At 39.4% G+C, this 24625-nt stretch overlaps 2 protein-coding genes across 5 annotated transcripts in view; both read right to left on the reverse strand.

Moving 5' to 3' along the window:
• Meikin (meiotic kinetochore factor) overlaps window positions 1-17826 on the reverse strand; it is a 42265-nt gene extending 24439 nt beyond the window's left edge. The window contains exons 1-10 of the mRNA XM_021658236.1: window positions 17721-17826; window positions 17521-17614; window positions 16652-16736; window positions 15024-15081; window positions 13290-13421; window positions 9169-9288; window positions 7956-7995; window positions 4575-4639; window positions 3825-3830; window positions 1367-1437 (exon numbers count right to left, since the gene is read on the reverse strand). Of these exons, the coding sequence (XP_021513911.1) occupies window positions 1367-1437; window positions 3825-3830; window positions 4575-4639; window positions 7956-7995; window positions 9169-9288; window positions 13290-13421; window positions 15024-15081; window positions 16652-16736; window positions 17521-17614; window positions 17721-17826 (777 nt within the window). The remainder of the gene's footprint in view (window positions 1-1366; window positions 1438-3824; window positions 3831-4574; window positions 4640-7955; window positions 7996-9168; window positions 9289-13289; window positions 13422-15023; window positions 15082-16651; window positions 16737-17520; window positions 17615-17720) is intronic.
• A 2752-nt stretch (window positions 17827-20578) lies between these two features.
• Window positions 20579-24625, reverse strand: part of Acsl6 (acyl-CoA synthetase long chain family member 6) — a 62149-nt gene continuing 58102 nt past the window's right edge. For all 4 annotated transcript variants that reach the window (XM_060363710.1, XM_021658231.2, XM_021658232.2 and 1 more), the window contains exon 21: window positions 20579-24298. In XM_060363710.1, the coding sequence (XP_060219693.1) occupies window positions 24161-24298 (138 nt within the window). In that variant the 3' untranslated portion in view covers window positions 20579-24160. The remainder of the gene's footprint in view (window positions 24299-24625) is intronic.

Genomic DNA, 24625 nt, shown 5'->3' on the forward strand with positions numbered 1-24625 from the left:
TGAGTACTAGTGCTTGATTGCTCCTGGATCCTCCTCTTCCCAGATTCTATAAATACTCTTGACCAAGTAGTTTCAAATATTTCTGTGTCTTTGCAAATAACTATAATATCAAGCATATTCATACCAATAGCCCTTTCAACATCTCAATCTTCATGTACCCTCAGAACTCTTATATCATTCCTATAACATCAAGTAGCACCATTACATGTGTATATGAGTTGTATTCAGGCACATGTCTACCTGTATACACACATGCTAACACCCAGTGTCTTCCTTAAATTGTTCCTGAATTTATTTTTGAGACCAAGTTTCTCACTGAACCAGGAGCTCACTGCACTGGATAGTCTGGCTGACTGGCAAGCCTCAGGGATCCTCTCGATTCTGCCTCCCCGGGACTGGAATTACAGGGATATGCCAGTGAACCTAATTTTACATGTGTTCTATGGATTACAATTTAGATCCCTGTGTTTCCATACCATGCACTTAATCCAGCCCCTCCAATAACACCTTTATCAACCAGGTGCGCAGGACAAAGCTTAGAAGTCTTTCTCAATATTTTCTCTCCATCTTCTATATCAATCTGTCAACTCTACAGGCAAAATTATCTGCAATCCAGGCACACTTCTCAGTCTCTCCTATAAAACACCTAATTATAGCTAACACAAAATCGCTCACCAAAAGTCTTTATAATTTCTTACTGATAGTCTCCCTGTTTGCCTTTTCCCAATTTATTCTCTAATCTATACAGTAGAAAGAAAAGCGATTTAAGATCAAGACTTGCCACAAACTACTAAAAAATGATGACAATAAAAGCCTGATTTTTAATCTATGAAATAGATAACATCAAACAAGCATGTAAACAAACAAAACAACTATTTATTTGACTGGAGTTATATAAAAATGATAGAATTAGGGCTGGAGAAATGGCTCAGAGGTTAGGAAAACTGGCTGCTCTTCCAGAGGTCCTGAATTCAATTCCCAGCACCCACATGGTGGCTCACAGCCATCTGTAATGAGATCTGGTGCCCTCTTCTGGCATGCAGGAATACATGTAGGCAGAACACTGTATACATACTAAATAAAACTCTTTTTAAATGATATAATTAATAAAGTCTTGATATAATTCAAAGTCTTCCCCAGAGAACTTCATATTCTAGGTCCAACCTACTATAGTTTTCATCATAAAATGCTGCTTTGGCTACACAGTAAATTTCTAATTTGTATATTACATAACTGAATAATTCTTGTATTCTAAATGCTTTTTCTATTGCCTTAAGTATATAGGAAATAATTTTATATATGTTAATTAAAATCAGATCTTTTATTAGTACAATAATTTACATAGTTATCCAGCTTCAATACTTGCTTTTTTCTTTGTTTTTTTGGTGGTTAGAGATCCAGTTTTCTCAGCGAATATAACTTCAGAAGCTGCATTTTCTACAAATGAAAACATGGTTTAATTCTTTTTAACTGGCCATTAACTGTAAGTACAGAGGACAGAGAATTCAAATTCAAAACCAAACCAAACTCCTGGTTTCTATGTTGCCCAGATTGGTCTTGAATTCCTAGGCTTAAGCCATTCTCCTGCCTCAGTCTCCTGAGTAGCAACTCAGACTTTTGCCACTATATCTGGCTCCATCAGCATTTAAAACAAATTCAGGCCTGGCCCGTGTTATTCAGACTTTTCCTGTGCTCCATATTCCCTCCTTCTGCATGACCTCTTACCTGTAGCTGCATTTCTTCAAGCAGCCTTTTTAGCTTAGTACAAAGTTGCCTGCTGCACTGGATAGTAGGTATGTGGATGGCTATGGAGGGTAACACCATACAAAGAGCTGCAGGAATGTTGCTCTCCAGCTTTAAATGTTTACAGCGACTCCCATATGTCTGCACTTTACACACACCCAGCTTCTAAAGGTGGGCTTTTAGACCATTAGTCAGATCACCTTGATCCTTTCCAAAATTTCCCTGAGAAATGGGATGTGTTCTATCCTTTCTCAATGGCATTTGCATAAAAATTTGAGGAAATACTGAAAAAAGAGGAATACAAAAGTTTATATAATTCCAGAATCACCACTTGCTGTACCATCACGCTTTTAAAATAATAATTTCCACTGCAAAGCAAAACTCTTGATTTGACAAGACCTAGGTAAAACCAGGACTGTTTTTTGTGCCATGACCATTGTTTTTAATTTTATTTTTTGATGCTCAGGATTTAAGCTAGGGCTGTGTGCATGCTAAGCAAGCATGCTACATGCACAGGTTTCACTTTCTCTTTCATTACCTCTCTTTTTTTAGTGTAAGAAATAAATCATTGTGGTCTATTTCCAATGCAAGGTGTGCTCAGAGTGCTGCAAAGAGTCACAAACGGGAGTCACTGCACCCCTCTCTTTCCTAATTGGTTACTGGCACCTGCTTGTCTCAGAGCTGTTGGGATTGAAAAGTTGCAGGCAGTCTGCTATGTGGCTACACTGAAGGACTGGTAACGCTCTGGAACTTCAGCCTATGGGAAAAAGAGCAGGAACTTTTTGGGATCAGGGACTTTAAACAATCATTGCTTTGTACCAAACTAGTACACCAGCCATTTTGCCTTTTTTCTGTATACTGGCATCTTTTTCTTTTCTTTTTTTCCCCTTTCTTCCTTTTTTCTTCATCTCCCCACCCACTTCCCCTTTTTTGAAAATGCTTTAAAGTCTACATTATCTTTTTTGACATTCTACGTTCTTAAATTCAACTGAAACAATGAAATCCAACCCCATTCTCAATGACCTCTGTTGGATTATTTTAATTTTTTTATTTTTTGGAAATAGAGTCTTTTCTCACACAATACATCCCAATCACAGTTTCCCCTTCCTCCACTCCTCCCAAGCATTCCTTCACTTCCTCCCCCCCCATCTACTCCCCCTCCATTTCCCTTCGAAAAGATCAGGCCTCCAAGAGAAGAGCCAAATAGGACAAAACAAGATACAGTAAGACAGAGCAAAGGCCCTCATATTAAGGCTGGGCAAGGAAACCCAATTTTAAAAAAAATTCCTGAGAACAGGAAAAAGAGTCAGAGATACATCTGTTCCCGTTGTTAGAATTCCCACAAAACCACCAAGCAAACAGCCATAACATATGCAGAGGACCTAGTGTAAACCCGAGCAGGCTCTGTGCGTGTTACTTCAGTCTCTGTGAGCTTCAGAAGTGAATATCACAGTATCTTGAATGTGTTACTGCAAAGCGAGAGCTTCGAAGTTCCCTTTGAGGGTAACAGTCTTTGCTCTCTCACTGCTAACCCTCTAGGATAGACCCTCCACTCCTTCCTAGGACCTGTGCTTGCTTTCCGGGCTCACTCTCTGTCACTGTTGTTCATAACAGGAATGAACACGGTCTTTTCTTTTTTTTTTAGAAACAGGGTCTCAACTATTTAGCTCTGAGTGTCCCAGAACCTATGTACACCAGTCTGGCCTCTTCAAAACAACTTCTTAAAATGAAGATTTTATATCTAAGCTCGGTTCATATAAACATTTGAAAAATCAATTATTACTTGAAGAAGAAACACTTCTTCAATTTTGCTTCCAAATAGATGTAAAACTTGTAAGAATAGGGGCTACTGAAATGGTTAGTGGTTAAAGGCACTAGCTGCTGTTCTTTCAGGGGACCTGAGTTCGACTACCAGTACCCACATGATAGCTTATAACCATTTGCAACTCCAGTTCTAAGGAATCTGTTATTCTTTTCTGGCTTATGAAGGCTGTACTGCATGCATGTGGCACACATAGGAACACATGCATGCAAAGCACCATAAAAATGAAGTTAAAAAAGAAATAAAACAAAAATCTGACCTACAACTGAGCCTAATAAAGACATAAATGTCTTGTTAAGTTCATTCCAAAAATAAATTAAATTAACAGAGTACCAGTAATATAAGATATTTTGCTGATCCCGTTATTTTTCAGTTGTTACATGTATCCCCAATTGCTTTCTTCTACTGCTTAACCTACAATGGCAGAGAAAATCTGTCACTTCCCACTGGGGTATGCAACAATGCCTAGTATAGAGTATATCCAGTATATTTCTATAAGAACAAATGATGGTGTCATATGGATAATTAAGACCCATTTTAACTCCATAAATATTGTTTTTTTCTCTCTTCCTTCCTTGCTTCCTTCCTTCCTTCCTCTCTTTCTTTTTCTTTCTTTCTTTCATTTTAAATGGGGTCTGACTATGCATTCCTGGAGAGCCTGAACTTGCTGGGTAGACCTGCTGGTCCCTGACTCACAGAGATCTGCCTGCCTCTCCTTCCTGAGTGCTGGGATTAAAGTGCAGAGATCTGCCTGCCTCTCCTTCCTGAGTGCTGGGATTAAAGTGCAGAGATCCCTGCCTCTCCTTCCTGAGTGCTGGGATTAAAGTGCAGAGATCTGCCTGCCTCTCCTTCCTGAGTGCTGGGATTAAAGCCACACCCGCCAAATCTTTATTTTTGAAATTCAACCAAGCTAAAGTGTTTCCTGGGGTACCTAGTTTGTTAATACATGGTGAACTGCAGCAAAAACAAATATGTGATCATGTAAATAATTAGTACCATTAATTATTACCTGATGGTAAATTCAAAGTATACTTCGGTTCTGGAGAAATATTTTGGGTCTCTAATGTCATCCCTCTGCAATTAGAAAAAATAGTGATATCTTCTAATCTCAGTAACTTTCAATTATTCTCAAATTATATTGAAAATAAAGATGCAACAGCCAGGCTCTAAGATCTACAATTACTAAATGGGACCTTGTAAAACTGAAAAGCTTCTTTAAAGCAAAAGACACTGTCAACAGACCAAAACGACAGCCTATGGAATGGGAAAAGATCTCACCAACCCTACATCTGATAGAGGGCTAATATCCAGAACATATAAAGAACTCAAGAAATTAGACACCATAAAAAAAGGGAAAAAAATTAGACGCCAACAAACCAAATAACCCAATTAAAAATGGGATACAGAGCTAAGCAGAGAATTTTCAACAGAGGAATATCAAATGGCAAAGAAACACTTAAAGAAATGCTCAGCATCCTTATTCAACAGGGAAATACAAATCAAAACAACTCTAAGATTCCATCTTACACCAATCAGAATGGCTAAGATAAAAAACTCAAGTAATAACACATGCTGGAGAGGATGTGTAGAAAGGGGAACCCTCCTCCATTGCTGGTAGGTGTGCAAACTTGTACAACCACTTTGGAAATCAATCTGGCGCTTTCTCAGAAAATTGGGAATAGCACTATCTCAATATCTAGCTATACCACTCCTGGGCATATACCCAAAAGATGCCCCATCATTCAATAAGGACATTTGCTCAACTATATTCATAGAAGCTTTATGCATAAAAACTAGAATCTGTAAATAACCCAGATGTCCCTCAATGAAGGAATGGATACAGAAATTGTGGTATATTTACACAATGGAATACTACTCAGCTATTAATAAAAAGGAAATCATGAAATAGAAAAGATCATCTTGAGTGAGGTAACCCAGAAACAGAAAGACACACGTGGTACACACTCATTTATTTACCTTGTTTGTTTGTTTGTTTGTTTTTAATTTTGGTCTTTTTGTTATTTTGTCTTTTTTTTTTTCTTTTCCAGAGCTAAGGACCGAACCCAGGGCTCTACCACTGAGCTAAATCCCTAACCCCTACACACTCACTTATAAGTGGATATTAGCTGTATAATATAAGATAGCCATCTACAGACATAAAGAAGCTAAACACTAAGGAGGACCCCAGGGAGGATGCTTAAATCTCATTCAGAATGGCAAACAGGATAGACACCAGAATTGGTGGAAGAGAGGAAAAAGGATGGGAGCCTACTATAGAGGGTCCTCTGAAAGACTCTACCCAACAGGAGATAGAAGCAGATGCTGAGATTCATGGCCAAACTTTGGGCAGAGTGCAGGGAGTCTTGTGGAAGAAAAGGGGGGTAAGGGTTAGAGAGGCATGGAGGAGACAGGGGCCCCACAAGAAGATCAACAAAGCTAAAGGATCTGAGCCAGGGGGTCCCGCAGAAACTGATGCACCAACTAACAACCATTCATAGAGAGGATCTAGACTCCCTGCTCAGATACGGCCAATTGGCAGCCCAGTCTCCATGTGGATCTCTGAGTGCAGGAAGCAGGGGCTGTCTCCGTCATGAACTTGGTTACCTGCTTTTTGATTACTTGCCCCTAGTGATGCAGGCTTGCCAGGCCACGGAAAAAGAGGATCCAGGCAGTCCTGCTGAGACTTGATACACTATGGGTATATGGCAGAGGAGGAGGCCTCCCCCCCCCTTTTCAGTGGACTAGGGGAAGGGGATGGGGGAAGATGGAGGAAGGGTGGGACTGGGAAGAGTTGAGGGAGGGGGCATCAATTGAGATTTAGAATGAATACATTGTGAAAAAGTAAAAATAATTAATAAAAAATAATAAAAAGAAAATCTTTCAGTGGCTCTTAATACCTTTGGGACTCAATAAAAATCCCACCCTCAAGGCCTTTGACAGTTCAGATTGTGGCCACCCTCTTGAACTTAGATCCTGCCTCTCTCACAAACACTCTCAGTTCAGCACACATGCCTGGAACCAAATGCTTCCTCCAGTAATACATGTCTCCCCAGTCTTCCTCACAGCAAATCTATCACTTTCTTTCGAGGAGCCTCATCATCAAGTGATATTAGCATCATTTAATAATAACCACCTTTACAATAATTCCTCTAGAACAGTTTTGTGTAAGTGTTTTTTTAAAAATAATTATGCAAATAATAATATTGTCCCTAGGGATCAACAGAGGTCAGTCTGTTCTCTTTTAAAAACTATATACAACTAAGTAGTCATTGTATACTTACGGAAACGTTCAGTGTTATAGAGCAGTACACACGGTTAGAATCGCACACAGGGTTTAAAATCAGCTTTGCTACTTTCTGGCAATTCACAATGAATAGAGATTTTTCCCCCTTTCAGATTATCAAAAAAGTCTAAGAAATTAGAAGTCTAATTCAGCTTAATTGAATTAGATAATTCTTTGCAATCCACAAGTGTTGAATATTTCCCCTCCTATACTGCTTTTATTTAGTATGAATTTAGACAGGGAAAAAGCACCTTTCTATCTGCTTGCATTAAGCAGATGCAATTTTGCTTGGCAGTCGTGCAAGGACTAACTGAACTATCAATTCTATAGACTTAGAAAAGGGCAGACTAAGAGAGAACCAAAGTAGGAAAGAACAAGCCTGAAATGACTACACTCCGCTCACTTACGGTGGGTGTCCGAAGCTGTCTGTTAATAGCCAACATGAATTAATAATGCTTGACTGACAAGTTTCCAGAAAATGAAGCCCGATTCAATTTTGGAGAAGTAACTTCGATGAGATAAAAATATACCGGCTGACTTTTACAAAATGTTATTTAACATATGGGCTATTAACTCAAAACTGTGGAGTCAGCCCTGACCATTTTCTCTCACATCCCACCACTTCGTCCACCACCAAATCCTGTTAACTTTACTTTCCTCTTACCTCAGAGCCCTTCTCTGGCTAATCCTTCTACCTGACCGTGCTCTTTGCCCACCTGCTTTCCTTTAGATAACTGCTCAAATGATGCCTTTCCAATGGCAACCTCCCCAGCACACTATTTAAAGTAGCAAGCCTCAACCCCAATGCCCTAGAGCCCACCTGTTCTGTCTTTCTCGGTATTATTACCCTTTACAGCACAGCTTGCGGCAGCGTAGTTACTTGCCTGTTGTCCATCACTCCAAAATGTAGCATGGACTTGATGTGGGCAGCGGCTTTTTAATTGAGTTTACTCCCTACTATGTTCCAGCAATTAGAAGATTTCCAGTGCTCAGCAAACACTGAATGAATGAATTTCATCTCAGTTTGTGGAATGGCAGTCATCACTATTATACAACTCTTACAATAAGGGATTTTTGAAAAGCACAACAAAATTTTTAGTTCCTTACATTTTTCTATGGCATTTCTCGTAGTTTTCTGAAGAGGAACCTACCAAAGCAGATAAATAAATAAATAGATAGATAAATAAATAAATAAATAAATAAATAAATAAAAATCCATTAGAAAAAGAAATGAATTGAAGGCACACCTGAAGCTAAAATTATCCTGGATAAAAATAAATATTTCTCTTCAATATACTCTGTGACAGAACTTCTGATTTTATGTTTGACTGTTTTATGGTGTTTTTCATATGTGTCTCTTAAATTAGGCAAAGGTATTTTGAAAATATCAAAGTAAAACATAACAAAAATATTATGATACATTGAGGGATACATAAATATTTAGATAGTTCTTTATAATCTGAATACCTTTTGAATACCTTTTGAAACTATTATCTTGAGAATTTTTACAATAATCAAGTCAGTCAAACACACCAATTTATTATCCCCATCTTACATATAAGGAAACAATGATTGATCGGTTACAAAATCCACCAACTGCCTTATTATGTATTTAGCAGTCAGTGAATTCCAGGTACAGTGAGAAAGCCTATCTCAAAAACTTAGGTGGGCCAGGGAGATGAATACGTGGCAGGCAGTTTGCCAAGCACACTCCAAGGTTCAATCTCTAGCCCTGCAAACAAAACAACACTAACAAAAAAGACTGAGCTGGGCTGGGAGAACCCTCAGTCAGAAAAGTATGCACAAGTATGCACAAGGACCTGAGTTCAATCCCCAGAATTCATGTTGCGGAAGGAAAGAACCAACTCCCAAAAGCTGTCCTCTGATCTTTACAAGTATGTCTTGGCACACATATATGTACATGCACTCACATCCAGCATTAAATAATTGTAATTTTGAAAATTAGGGTGGCAGGATGGTTCACTCAGTAAAGGTGCTTGCTGCCAAGGATAACAATGTGAATTTGGTCCTCAGGATTCCTTCAGGTTGTTCTTCGAACTCTACATGTGTGCTATGGCGCATGCAAATGCTCATACATTGTGCATACATAAGCATGCATATAACACATACATGAACACACGATAAATAAATAAAATGTAAACAATAAAATAAACCCATATGTACTAAAATTTTAAAAGCAACCTCAGCTCATAGGTTTAGCTTAGAAATCACTTAGGAGAGAAAGCAACCCTGCTTTTCATTTTCCAACACAGATGAGGGATTTTCCAAATGGCAGAGAAAAACGAATGTAAAAACTCACTCAGAATTGCGGAGAGGTTTGCAAACTGTGGCACCTTCTCTACAGCTACCGCTCTACTGGTTTCTAGGAGAGTGGAATTCTTGTGGGACGTGTACTCTTCCAGCCAGGGATGCTCCCAATCTAAAACGCAGAATATACCACAGTATGCACAGACACACACGCACAACGGGTGCGCTAAATAAATAAATGTGATTTCAAAATTTTTAAATGGCATAAAACTGTGGAAAGCCTACAAGTGACAAGCTTCTCTCTGCCCCCAAACTTGGGGTCCTACCCGTTCTAGTCTATGGTAACTGAAGGTCTGGATATGACAGAACACAAGGATAAGTTACAATAACATCAAGATAAGAATCTATGCTCTAGTCCAATTGTCCTGCTTCCTTGTCTTCCATCTAGATGTTTGCTCCAGAGATCACTAAGCTGCAGAATGCAGCACACACGACTCGCTGACTCTCGTATGCTCTGTTGTCTCCTGTTCGTTAAGCCTCATGCCAGTCTTAGCTATCACCTGGTATCAGCTTTAAGCTTTCTTGACCTCGGCTATGGATGAATGGTGCGATTCTTGTTGCGTCCCTACCTGTGCCTTATTCACTGTTGCAACACACTATTACATCATCAGATATTCTTTATGTGTGGAGACTGTGGATTGAACCTATGGCCTCTCCCATGCTAGGCGAACATTTTACCACTGAATCTATCTCCAGACATATTAGATGTTCAATGTAGACATCATAATGATAAAGTACCACACAAATCTTATTCTTCTGGTATGCCATGGCAATCTTTTGGCTTTCCTGTTTCTCTATCTCCTCAGATGGTTTAGTTTTTTGGTTGTTTTTTTTTTTTTTTTTTTTTTTTTATGTATTTCATCTATTTAATCTTGAACATGGCAGGATCTGAGTGTCTGAAGAGAAGCCAGGAAAGGCTACTGGTGAAGCTGCAGCCAAGTTGAGAAAGTGGCTAAGCAGAGACCTTAGCATTTTGGAGGTGCCAGTACCATGGGATGACAAACAGGGACAAGAGAAGCTGTGAAGTAGAGCTGGCCTGAGGCTGCAAGACAAACTGTGTGCTTTGTTGGTCCTATGGAGACCAGAGGATTATGAGTAAGACCCAGATATCAAGTACTTTTCTCACTGCTAAATTTTGATTTTATTTTGACTGTATCCTGATTCTTCCCTCTTGGAGTAAGAAAGTATGTATTTTTTTTCCACAGAAGCCCACCGCTAGACTTCCAAATTTTAGAGAGACTTTAGAATTTTTGAGCAACTTTGAATAGTTTAGAGAGCCTGTGGACATTTTAGAGAAGCTCTAAGCTTTTGAAAAAGACTGGATATTTTAAAGAGATTTTTTTTAAATTTATTTTTACTTTTATTTTGACATGGTGTCTCTTAAGGCTGTCCTGAAACTTGCTATGTACACCACCAGGCTGGCCCCAAACTAACAAAGATCCATTTACCTCTGCCTCCTGACTGTTAGGATTAAAAGTGTATACATACTATGTACGGGCAAGAGACTGAACCTTTAACATATTTGAATTCTTTTTTTTTTTTTATTTCTTTATTTTACATATGAGTGCTCTATTTTGCATGTATATCTGCATGACAGAAGAGGGCACCAGATCTTATTATAGATGGTTGTGAGCCACCATGTAGTTGCTGGGAATTGAACTCAGGACCTCTGGAAGAGCAGACAGTGCTCTTAACGTCTGAGCCATCTCTCCTGCCCCATATTTGAGTTCTTAAAGACTGGGACATCTAAAAGTTAAAATGTTTTGTATTGTGATATTAGCACATTATCGTGGGTATATATGAGACAGGAAAGGTTCTAGTTGAATAGTGATGATTTTGTGTGTTATCAGGCTGATAAAGGGTAAATTATGTTGGCTAGTTTTATGGTCTATGTGTCTGTTAAAAGTGCCAGAATCATGCTGTTTTCATTATCATGGTTCTGTAGTTTAAAACTTTAAATCTCCTTGTCCAGGATTGCTTTGACTATCTGGGGTCTTCTGTGCTCCCTACAGTTTTAAGATTGTTTTGTTCTGAGGCTGGGGAGATCGCTTAGTTGGTAAAGTGCTTGCTGAGGACCTGATTTTGATCCCAGCTTCCACATAAAAAGCTGGGCATGGCAACATGGTACCTCCAATTCCAGTGCTGTGGAGGTAGAAACAGGAAGATCCCTGGTGCTTGCTGGCCAGCCAGCCTAATAAACTGGTGATCTCCAGCTTAGTGTGATACCCTGTCTAAAAAGATAAGATGCAGAGTGGCTGAGGAAACAATCACACACACACACACACACACACACACACACACACATACGTGCACACACATAAACACGCAATTATCTTTTCTATTTCTGGGAATAATGGAATTGGAATTTTGATTGGTGTTGCAATGAATCTTCATACTGCTTTTGATAAGATGAACATTTAAAAAATATTAATTCTTCCAATCCATGGACATGAGAGGTCTTACCTTCTGGTGACTTCCTTAGTTTCTTTTTTCAGTGTATTAATGTTTTCATTGTAAAGGTCTTTCATTTTCTTGGTTAGGTTTATTCCAAGGCACTTTATTTTTAGGACAGATAGTGGGAATGGGATTTCTTCCTGGATTTCTTTCTCAGTATGTTTGTCTTTGGTATATAGCGAGATAACTGAGGTATTTTTAATGTTAATTTTGTATCCGGACACTTTACTGAAAATGTTTATCAGCTCTAAGAATTTTCTAGCAGAAATTTTACCTATGGAACCATATCATCTGCAAATGAGGATAATTGGATTTCTTCCTTTTCTAGTCATATCCCATTTATTTAATTTTCTTGTTTACTTCTCTAGCTAGGACTTCAAGCAATATATTAAATAGGAGTGAAGAAAGTGGACACTGTCACATTTAGTGGACATGTAAGTTTTTTTCTTCCATTGAACATGACATCAATTATAAGTTTGTCATATGTACTTTCTATTATGTGTAATGGTTAGATTGGGTAGTTCTCCTCTAGAGGACAGATCTGAAAATGGAAACAACTCTGTGTAGTTTTCAAGTTACCTACAGTTGATTTTATTTTTACCTATCATTCTTGGGTCCCAGAGCACTAACAGAAGTTAATCAGGATATATGTTTTCATGATTATAAAAGCAAAATTAATCATATTTCCAATCCTTCCTTATGTTTGTTCACTGATAACCTGTTTTCCACAGCAAGACACACAGCTCATCCAAAGCCAAAGAATAGAAGACTACCACAGAGGAATGAGTAATTTAGATGAACATATCAAAATTTCACTGCATCTGTTATTAACAGATCCTAAGTCATCTAATCTATAATCTCTCTGACTGAAAACATCCCAAAAGGCAAGTCTTCAGAGAATCCCAGCATCTGGAATGTCGAGACAGGCGAATTCAAGTTCAGTTTAAGGCCAGCCTCGGCTACACAGCAAGGTCCTGTCTCTAAAGAGGTTCCCTCTGAGTAACAAGAAACAGTCACCAGATATTCCATTTAAAAATTATATCAATGTATGTGTAACTGTACAAACTAATGGTCTCACTGTGACACGTTCATACTTGCATGTGCTGAGCTGCCATCATGCTTCCCTCCCTTCTAGCTATTTTCCCTTCCCTCTCTCCCTCCTTCACTAGGCCTCCCTTGCTCTAGAGTCTTCTCTTATTCTTTCAAGTCACTTTAATATTTTGTTTCAACATATGAGAGAAAATATACTTGTCTTTTTGTGCCTGGCTTAGGGTTCATGCTTTCTTCTTTTCAATTCCCTATGTCTTTATGAGTTTGTTATTGAAAAGAAAAAGGTACCTCCTGTTGTTGCCGGAAGCTGTAGAGAGAAGCCTATGATGTCTTCCACCATCAACCAAAGGCTCCATTTGTAATAAGTAAAAATGTAAATAACTGTGAAGAAAATTCAAGCAGGGACTTGGCCTATTTAACATCTCCTATGAACCGAAAAGTAGAAAAACTACAGGAAGTAAAAGAAAACAAACAGAAGTGCACCAAGACTGCATATATGTTTCGAGAACTGATACCCCTTCACTGTGTGAAAATGCATTCTCTGAAAGGCTTATAGACAAAGAGACAGTTTTACAGTAGATCCAGTGAAGAAGGAAATTATATTCTCACCCAAACAGTCTGCTCCTCTGAACAGCTCAGGAGATGGGTAGCTACCAACACTCTCATCAGTACTCTTTGTGAATGACTCTGTGTCTGCATAACTCAAGAGACAACTGGAAGCATCAGGCTCCAGAGTTAGTCCTGTAAAGCAAAGTGAAACAAAAGAATGTTGAACTGAATAGGGAACAGAATTGAAATCCCAATAACGTACATCTGTAGATGTGCACATGTAGCTATTACAAGAATGGAACACCGACTTCACACACAATTGCAGTCATAGTATCATCAATAATTTGGATTTGAATCTTAGACAAATAGATGCTTTGATATTAATAAATGCATTATAATCCTTTTTGACTGTTTCCCCAAGTTTTACTTTTATGGCCTACTCCGTATTCATTTCAGCTGCAATCCTAGCCCAAAAACCTCAATTCTATATATAAGCAATTTACTAGGTAAGAAGAAAAAAAGGATGAATCCAGTTATTCCATCTAAAAAACAATCACAGACAAAAAACAAAAACAAAAACAAAACAAAACACAGAATGAAAAACACAGGCAAAAGACTGAACAGACATCCCAGAAATAAGCTCACACATATGTGCAAAACCAGCTTTATAAAGACATGTAAGCAATTTAATGAAGAGAAGATTGCCTTTTAAACAAATTGCGTTAGAATCACTCTAAACGCAGTTTGAGTGTGTTTGGGTATGTGACTTTGTAGAATACACAAAAGCCTAGGTTCAATCCCTGTCACAAACCCTTCATCTCCAATAACAAAACCCAAAGGAAAAAAATTGAACTGAAGAGGTGGATCAGCAGTTTAAAACACTTGTTTTTCTTGCAGAGAACCTGGATTTAGTTCCTAGCACCTGTATAGCAACCTAAAAAAACATCTGTAATTCCATTTCTCCATTTCCAGGGAATCTAAGGCATTCTCCCGGCCTCTTTGGGCACCAGGCATACAGGTGGTACATATACATACATGCAGACACATAAATATAATACATTACAGACATATAAATATAAATTAAAAAAAAAACTTAATATTTATACCATGCGCTGAGAAACTAACTTTAAGGTAGGCATGTAGCCCTAACTACTCAGAAGACTGAGGCAGGGAAATCTATCTGTGCTGTAGAATGAATTTAAGGCCAGCCTGGGCAACTTAGTGAGACATTTCCTTAAAATAAAAAGTATAAAAGAGATCTGGGGGAAAGACAGCAAAAACAGCATTATAAATGGAAGAGCTATACACTGTGTGGAAATCAGTGCTGGTTAAGGACTCAGACACGTCTTTACCTGGACTGAGACTACCGAGAAAGCCAGTCTTTCCTTCCATGCCTCCTCCAGCACCGGCTACCAGCAAGACCTGCAGTAAGATCTTTGCACATCTGTTTCCTCTGCATGGATTTCTCTTTACTATCTTTTTGCAAAGCTGATTTTTACTCACCTTCAGATCTCAATTTGGCTGCCATCCTTACATGGGAGCATTGCCTAATATTTCTAGCTAAGCATAATTAATTACATTCAAGTCATTCTCTTTTATAACGTCACAACTATAATTCACATTGACTGGTGTGAACATTGAGACACTGAGAAAGAGGTCTAGAGCACACTTAGAAGGGTTCATGTCAGACTAGAAGAAAGACAGCTTCTCTTCTACTGAAATGAGAAGTCAAGAGATACAAATGAGTGCACATGTTTGAAGGAGAGACAAAAGGATGTTATCTGTTAGTCTTACCTGAAACCAGTTCACTACTTGATGAACAACTGTCAGTCTTGTAGTCATTAGTCACTGACTCCTATGTAGAATAAGAATTAAAGATACAGTACAAATTATTAGATATTTTGATTTTTTAATATTTAATTTGGTTTGAAAAATGAATGTCAACTTTGTATGTTAATTTTATAGATAGATTATTTCTGAATATTGATTACAGATAATCTGCTATTTGATATTAAATCTAAAAATAATGTCCTGGAATTCAGTTTGTAGATCAGGCTGGCCTTGAACCCAAAGAGATCCACCTGCCCCTGCCTTCCTAGTGCTGGGATTAAAGTTGTGTAATATCACTACAGAGCTAAAGGTGAATATTTTCCTGATCACCTAGGAAGGAAGGAAGGAAAAAAAGGAAGGAAGGAAGGAAAGAAGAAAGGAAGAAAGGGCTTTTTCCCACCTTAAAAAAAGAGAGAGAGAGAAAAATACATCCAAAATAATACCATTAAAGACTCACAAGTCAATGCAAACATTTGCTATGTGTGTAAAACTATCTTCAATATATAATGAACAGATATTTCAAAACAGAAGAAATACAAATGGGCAATACTGAGAAAAAAGTACTGGCTTCATTAGTGCTCAAAGAAATGGGAAATAAAATACCACGCTGCTTTTCATCTACCATCATTTTGAGTAAGAGTGTGCCAATTTGCCAACAGGAATCACGGAATGCCAAGCACATCTACCCGTTGGCCTACTGCAAAGTATTTATCTTATAGAGTACAAATCTGTGATGCACACACAATTCTGTAGAAGTATGTCTATCGATGCCTACAAAAGTAAAAAACCTTGGCAACTCAGTCTCTCAATCTCCAGAAAATAGTCATATGTACTTTGGTAGATGTTAGATAAACTACTATGAAGACACTAAAATATAAACGCTTTAAAGACTTTAACAACAATGTAATATTTAAGTTGTAAAATGTTTTTAAAGTACAGGGAAAAGGCAGCAGAAAGAAATACAGCAATTTGAAACAAATTTTATATACTATTTTGAATGTTCATTTCATCTATACAGAATACTTCACCATATACTATTAAAACATAATGTAAAAATCTTTTTAACAATGTACATGAACCTGCCATTTCCTAAACACAGAATTGGTAGGCTGAGACAGAAGAATTCTGAGTTTAAGACTAGCCAGAGAGAGCCTGTCTCAAAAGTTACAGATTCCAATAAGAGAATTACTAGAATGCTCTGTAGCATATAGGACCCTTAGTGATCAATCATGTTTCTAGTTGCTAATGGGCAAAGTCAATTGGAAAATGGGAAAGCGGCATCAAAATATTAAGATTTTGAAACCGCCAAACAGAACATTAACCTGTAACATTTCCTCAACACTAACTAAAAGATGTGAAAAAGATGGAAATGTGTAATTATGAACCTTTTTACTTGAATAAGAAACTCAAGGGCTCCCTAGGTAAAGACACACACACACACACCCCATACACACATGCTAATGCAATAAGAATACTAGAAACGATTTGGTAGCCATTAACAAAGAGAACTTTATTCTTTTATCTGGAGGTGCATAGCCACTGCCTGTCTCTACCCTAAGTGTATGTAAGAAGCGTAGGAGAAACATACATACACTCAGTGGGGTTATCTTTTCGTCTGGTGTCTCTTTGCCAGGGCTGTTTTCTTGCAGGCTTTCCCCTCTGGTAACGCTTACCCGCCTGCAAACAAACAAAACAATTCAGTTTACACCATCTGGATTTGACTGTGTCTTTTTTGTAGCTTACAATCTGAAAGTTTGCCAGGAGTGGTGGCACACACCTTTAATCTCAGCACTCGGGAGACAGAGGCAGGCAGATCTCTATGAGTTCGAGGCCAGCCTGGTCTACAGAGTGAATTCCAGGACAGTCAGGGCCACACAGAGAAACCCTGTCTTGAAAAATTTGAAAGTTACCTTAAGGGAATCTTGGAGAAGTGACTTCAAGATTTGCATCAAAAGCCGAATGATACTACTACAAACGCTTCCTTAGAGGTGCTGCCTCATTTTTAGTTAACTTGGTAAGCCTTTCACTAATAAAATGAATCTGTCTGGCTGAGGACTAGCTCAGTTGGTAGAGTGCCTTAAATCCTAGCATATTAGCACAAGTCTGTAATCCCAGATTTGGAGGTGAAGGCATGAAAATCTATTAATGTCAGCCTCCACTGCATAGGGAATTTGGGGCCAGCCTGGGCTACATGAGATTCTGTGATTCATAAATACACACACACACACACACACACACACAAACACGTATGCATTATCTGTATATGTATATATAACATGACACACAGATACGTGAGAAAAAGACATATACTAGAATAAATGTGTGTGCGTCCCCCAATTTCTGGGTTTGTGCTTCATTTTCTCCTTTGATACCTCGAATGAGAGGCTACTAAGGAGAAACAAAACTTAAAACTTGCTGAGAAAGCCAAGTTGCTCAAAGTTGTTGCCCTGGGCTTACCCACCTTGGCAGCTGCAGGCTGCTAGCTCTGGGCCTGTTCCATTCCTCTTTCTCTGTAATCTTCCGCAATCCCTGCTCTTTGCCCTTTCCCTTCAGACCTGTGAGAGGGTGCCAGGTTTCAGAGGGCCTACTCGTGTCCCCCCACACCCCCCGCTTCAGCCCCTGTCGAGGCCCACCCGCCACCCAGACCTGCTGAGCGTCGACCTGGCAGGGCCTCTGTCTTCGCGGGGAGGGCTAGGTCAGGCTTCGGGGTGAGGTTAAGCCTCTCGCCAGCCCTCTTCTTACGGCTATACACCCGTTGAGGCCACATGAGCATCCCACCACAGCCCGAGGGCCCTGCATGCCCCATCTTATCCATCGCCCTCCTGAGGAACCGGCCACTCACAGACCGACGCCTGCTGTGGCGCCCTCAGTCCCTCTTTTTATAGGCGCGAGGGCTTCTGGGAAGATGGTGGCCTGCTTTGGCCACGCCCCATTGCGGACAAGTGGGGCCTCGGCTATGTGACTTTCCTCTGGATTGCTGAACCCAAGATCACACACACACACACACACACACACACACACACACACACACGCTCGCACACACACCTGCCTTCAGCAGGTCATTGCTTTTAGTCGGGAAGACCCAACACACCTGTCACCCCTTGCTGTCCCGAGTGCTGCACGAGGCCCTAGCAGTGGAGTTTTAGGTTTCTGAGCTCAGGAAGTGAAGATGGGAGGTTAGCTCCCTCAGCGCAGCAAGACAACGAGCAGATTTCTTAGAGATGCCTCCACCCGATAAAAATATTGAGCAGGCGGCAATCATCTTTTTATTCTAGGAAAAAAAAAAAAAGAAGAAGAAAGAAAGCAGCATTTGACGGCACTGTGTGTTAGGAAGAGAGCGAAGGTTTTTCTGTGACACCAACATTGTGCGAGTGTGTATGCAAACGAGTTATGCATGTGTACGTGTGGAGGCCAGCGCCCAACATCACTGGACTTTCTTGACCTCCAGCTGTTTCTGTCTGTTTTGTTTCGAGATGCAGTCTGTTAGTGAACTCGGAGCTCACTGATGGAGCTAGATTACCTGGCTGGCGCGCTCCAGGCTTCTTGTCTCTGCCTCTCCAGCATGATGCTTACAGATGCACACTTCAATGTTTTTTTTTTTTGTGTGTTGTTGTTGTTGTTTGTTTTTGTTGTTTTCTTCCTCAGGTTTCTTTGTGTAGCCTTGGCTGTCCTGGATTTATTTTGTAGTCCAAGCTGGCCTCGAACTCACAACGATCCGCCTGCTTCTGCCTCCCTAAATGCTGAGATTAAAGGCCAGCAGCACCACACCAGCTCCGTGTGAGGATTTTTTGTTTTTTCGTTTTTGTTTTTTAATTAATTACAGTTTATTCACTTTATATCCCACCTGTAGCTCCTTCCCTTCTCCCCTCCCAACCCCATTGCTCCCTCCCTTTTCTCCTTCTATGCCCCTCCCCCAGTCCACTGATTGGGGAGGTCCTCCTCCCCTTCCATCTGACCCTAGTCTATCAGGTCTCATCAGGACTGGCTGCACTGTCCTCCACTGTGGCTTGGTAAGGCTGCTCCTCTCTCAGGGGGAGGTAATCAAAGCGCCAGCCCGTGGGTTCATGTCAGAGACAGTCCCTGTTTCCATTACTAGGATCAAAGTAGATGCTGAGACTCAGTCAAACGTTGGGCAGAGTGCAGGGAATCTTATGAAAGAAGGGGGAGATGAAAGACCTGGAGAGGACAGGAGCTCCACAAGGAGAGCAACAAAACCAAAAAAATCTGGCACAGGGGTCTTTTCTGAGACTGATACTCCAAACAAGGACCATGCATGGAGATAACCATGTGAGCTTTTAAAAGTAGATACGGGGTCCTCATGCTCATGTGGAAATCACTTTATCGACTGAGTCGTCTCTTGTCCTGAGACTCGAGTCACTGACTTAGTGTTGGCTGAGCATCTTAGGCACTGTGTCCTGGAAACACGGTAAATAACAAAGTGTCCTTCAGCCAGGGTTCTCACTGCTCTGAGCAATAAGCACAGTCCAATATTCTTTATTGAGTCATACCCATAATATGCAAACAGGCAGTTTCTCACTCATACAGCGAGTCTCCTGGCTCCTCTTACTGCTTCGTGGGACTTTTGTGAAAACAAAACTGATAACAGACATAAGGGCTAGGGAGTGCGTGTGATGGGGCAAAATGATGTGAAAGTCACAGAGAAGCAATAAAAAGGTTATTTTTTAAAAAAAAGAATGAAAAAGGGGTAGAGTGACTTTGTCAAATTGGATCGGACATCAGGGAATCTAAAGACAGGTGGTTGTTTTATTCCCAATGTATAGTTTGGGGGGAAAAAAGTTTACCTGGTGTAATATATTCCCTGGTGCACGAGGAAGCAAAAACACATTGAAAGTCAACTCAGGACCAGTGTCATTTCTTCCAAGAAGATGGGCTCTAGAGATAAGCTACCTGCACTCTCTTAACGGCCTAAGGATCTGGCCCAGTCTCAGTCATACAGAAGACAGGTCATTTTGGGCTATTAGCCTCCTCTGATTTTGGTTGTAGGAACTTGATATGGCCTGGCCCAACAGCTATTAGTTGATTAGAAGGCATTGCGGAAATGCTAAAGGCCATCAGCATGATGGAAAATTTGAACAGTTATTTGTTCTTTATATAAACCCAGGGCGTATTTGATGACAGAAGGGGTTCCAGTAAAGGACTGCACAAAGGTAAGCCTCTGGGTGCGCTTAAGTTGTGAACATTCAATCCCGTCTAACTACTTAAAGTCTGGGAACCATTACAGGGGATGTAGTCTTGATATGCTGATGCTAAGGCTTCATCCTTCACCATATGAACCATGATTGAGGATTATTAAACGCATCCCCATGAGGGAGTTACATCAATGCAAATGCATGAAGTAGAAAGAAATTATAAACAATTTTGAGAAATAAAAATACCTTTATTTTTTTACAAAAGTTTTCATTAAGTGCATTTTGTATTTGATGTTCATGCTGTTATAACAAAGCAAATGAAAATATAATTACAGTTAAGATACATTTATGCATATTTAAAAAGTAATAGTTTGATTCCTCGATTTTCAAAAATTGAAAGTAGAATCAATTCTTCAAAAATAGCCATTTCCCCCTCCCCATGCAATCATTGCAATGATTTAACAAGGAAAAGTAAAATGAGCAGTCAGGAGAATTCGTACATGGCATTATGACCTCGTGAAAACCCTTGGTGTTCGGGGCTAGGTTTAGAAATGCTTGCTTACATTTTCAAGGATGCATCACCTCCACAGGACAACCATTACCGTGTTCTCAATGAGGTGCTCACTCGGGACTGGTCCTCAGATGGGTGCTGATCTCATTCTCATGGGATTATTTGTAGATTCACAGGCAAGGTTATGCAGCATACTTAAGAGAGAACCTAAGACTTTCAGGATCCTTTTTTTTTTTTCCTCATTGTAGTGCATTCTTAAAATAAAAACTATCAAGAAGATACAGCCAACTTGTAATTTACCAAATTTACATACAATTGTTCATTCTTTTGTCCTGAGGTATTAAGCAAATTTTTAAGTAGTCTATTTTCATGCAAAAATATAATCCCCCATTCTTTACATTCATTTTCTAGTATTTTGTATTTTAAATAACTGTATCACACTTGTGCTTCATACATGTAAAAAACAAAGAATGATTAATTTATTATGGCAGAAAAAAATAATGATCATTGTTGTTTTTTTTTTTTTTCAAGAGCAACACAATCAAATTCTAAGTGGGATTTCAAATTTATCTGATTATAAAACTCTCAGTGGAGATTTTTTGCCCTCCCCACTTCAGGTTTGTGAAGAGACAGCATATAGCTACTCCCTGGACCTCTGAGTTTGAGATCTTAATACATGGACCTAAGCCTGAATCCTACATCTGGCCCATCTTCTCTGCCATCTGAAGAACAAGCCTCACTATCATGTATAAGGACACGCTTCATGGCAAGTGGGGGAAATGTATAGATCTGTCTTACAGCATTTACTCCATCAGGATTGATTTGTAAAAAAATGTGAGAATTAGTAACACATTTGAGTGACAAATAGCTAAAGATGCCAAACATTTGAGAACATATTTATGATTGAGCAACCAAGTCTCCGTGGCTTTTAGGCTTTAAACAATATATGATGCCACTTGGATCATGACAGTCTTAAGTACTTAACCTTTTTCCTATGTTGGTTAAAGAGAAACACAAACTTATTATTATTATTATTTTTATCCCCTGAGATAAGATTGGGAAATCTGAAGCAAGAGGGATTTTTTTTTCACTGATACATGCTGTTTCATTTCTTTCTTGTTACAAAATTAAGTAGTGCTCCACAGAGGAGAAAGAGGGCATGAGATGCATTTAAGGCCCACTGTTTACTTTCTAAGCACATTTGCATTCTCCCATGAAGTGTAATGGTTTCCACGCAGACTGGGAAGTTCAACAGAACCACAAAATTTTTTGAGAAACAAAAATAAACAAATTGTCTATAATTAATAATTACTTCTAAATACAGTGAGAAATAAATAGAATAAGGATAATTTTTAAAAGTCATTTGCTTAAATTGCGTTGCTCAAAATTCTGTTGGAGTCAAAGTCAACTATGAGGTTTTAGTCAAGTGGAAGGACAATGGAAACCAGCTTTTAAAACCTGAAATGTAAAACCCTTGCTCTTAAAGTAAAATGGGTATCTAAATCAGGTAATGATCTTCAATTTTAGTTGGTTGAATATCTAGAGACCCAGTGATCTTCAGGTTGATTTTCAAGGTGATCTCGAATGTGTTATCTGTCTAGCCAGAAATGTACTAAAAAATCTAAGACAGACAGGGCTGGGAGTGGAGATCAGCCGTGTAGCACTCGTCTAGCATGTGCGAGGCCCTGGTTTTGCTTCTCCACGCTGTGAAAGAAATTTACGTGCAAAGGATTACTCATTTAGTCAGAGTCAGATTTATAGGTGCAACAGTGAGTCTTCAAAGAGATGATGCCCAAGGAATGTGCTTAAAACGAAACCAACTAAAACAGAGCTACCTGAATAACAACATCAATCGAAGCTGAGGTCATCACTCAGCATGACTGAAATGCGTGCGCAGTCAGTGATGCAGAGCGTCCAACAGGCCTGCACAGTGATACAAGTTCTTACAAAGAGCGTTCACTCACATACAGGTTGGGACCACCCACGGGCCTGCATGCTGATGCAGGTTCTAACTGAACATTCACTGACACGCAAGTTGGGACCATCCAGGGCTGAACAGCTCTTGTCCTGCCACACTGACCAGAGATGTATTTGGAAAGATCACGTGGACTGCATGATTTCTCCATGTACTTTCAGAGTCCTGTTCCCACAGAAGAGACACTTCCCTAAGGAGCCTTGCCCTCCTCAAGTGCGCATGTTATAGTGCTGACCTGAACTGCGCTGTCCGTGGGATCGAGGCCATTTGTGACTTCAGAATCTTGGCACCCGGATTCAGGATGCTTCCAAACAAATGATACAATTAAGGTTTTGTGGTCAATTAGGAGCATCTAGAAATTCTAAGAATGAAATTATACTGTTAGCATGGATTCCTCTACGTTGGACTCACACAATTTTCTAGGGAAAATTTGAAGAGGTGCTTCCATACATGCCATTGGAGAGTTATTTTATTTGGAAATAGCAGCTATTCCTTCTCACATTGGCTTTGATAGTCATATGAGAAGAAAGCAAATTTCTTCAGAATTTTGGCCATATTTGGTCCCCCAGACTTGGCATAGACATATCGAAAGTGGAAAACGGAAAGACTCTAGCAGGAACATAAGTACATGAATTGTTGCCAACCCTGAGAAATCACTGAGCATCTTCCCCTAAGTGTTTGCCAAGAGTCCATTTGATGCAGTCAACAGACATCGTTTAAGCTTGGTAAGAAGTCCGTAAATCCAAGCAACTCCTACCTACAGTTCTGTGCATAGATTGTGAATAGTTCAGTGAGCTTGATAAATGAGAAAATGTACTGATAGACTGGTGGGAGTTATTAAACAAATATGTTTGTTTTAAGAACATCTGCATTTCCACTTTTCATGAATAAAAGTGAAAACCAGTGAGAAGGCTCTTGTATCATCAAGGATGCTCATGTTAGAGGGTGGGGTCAGGTCACATGTGAACTAGCATGTTTTGTTTTGGCATGATTTCCTCCATGTTGCTTTACACTGTAAGTCTGATCCTGCCGTGACCTTTGACAATCAGTTGTTTAATGAGGTAGTCCACATTGCCTAGACTTTCACTGTATCTGGTTATTATTCCACAAATAATTAAGTACAATATATCAGTTATTTTTTTCCTTTACGTTTAATGGAATTCTGTGAACATTGAGAATATATTACTTTTAGTGGTACACAGTTCTTGAGAAAGTGTCTTGATTTGTTTTTACATTGCCATTTGAGATTTTTTTAGCAGCTTTCTACAATATCATTTAATAAAAATAAAGTGTACTTGGTGATGGTAGAGAGAATATCGTTAGAGACTTGTCAGGTCAGGAAAGGCTCAGTCGCGAAGTCAGGTGCTTGTTCCTTGTCAGCGGTGCCGTTCTGATTCCTTTCTTTCAAGAGTGACTATAATATTGCTGCAAAGTTCATTAGACTGAGAAGAACCCTCCTTGAGCGTCACATGGAGATTGAGTAGAGCTCTTCTATTTGTTTTTTGAAGTACTCTCTGAGCTCAGGTCTCTTAGCCTTTAGTGTTGGTGTCAGCAAACCATTTTGAACTGAGAACATGTCACAATGGATGTAAATGGCTTTAACCTAAAAACCAAATGCAGAATATATCTTTAGCAGGAAAAACACAGTGTTGATAAGCATACATGGTTAAGAGTGAACAGACATGGAGGAATAGGCATTTTGACTTAAGAGCACCATACTAAGTCAAAATTATATTCATTTTAGCCCATTTGATATGTATAAAAGCCACCCTTTTCTCTTGCCATTCATTCATTCATTCATCCGGTAACTTGACAGACATGAATAGCTTGCTTGTTCTGCTAGGCACTTAGAATACAAGGAGTCAGGCTGGAGAGATGTCTCAGCCATTAAGGCTAGGCTCACAACCAAAAACATAAGCGAATACAAGGA

The sequence above is a fragment of the Meriones unguiculatus genome, chromosome 11, assembly GCF_030254825.1.
Source record: "Meriones unguiculatus strain TT.TT164.6M chromosome 11, Bangor_MerUng_6.1, whole genome shotgun sequence".
Taxonomy (NCBI): Eukaryota; Metazoa; Chordata; class Mammalia; order Rodentia; family Muridae; genus Meriones; species Meriones unguiculatus.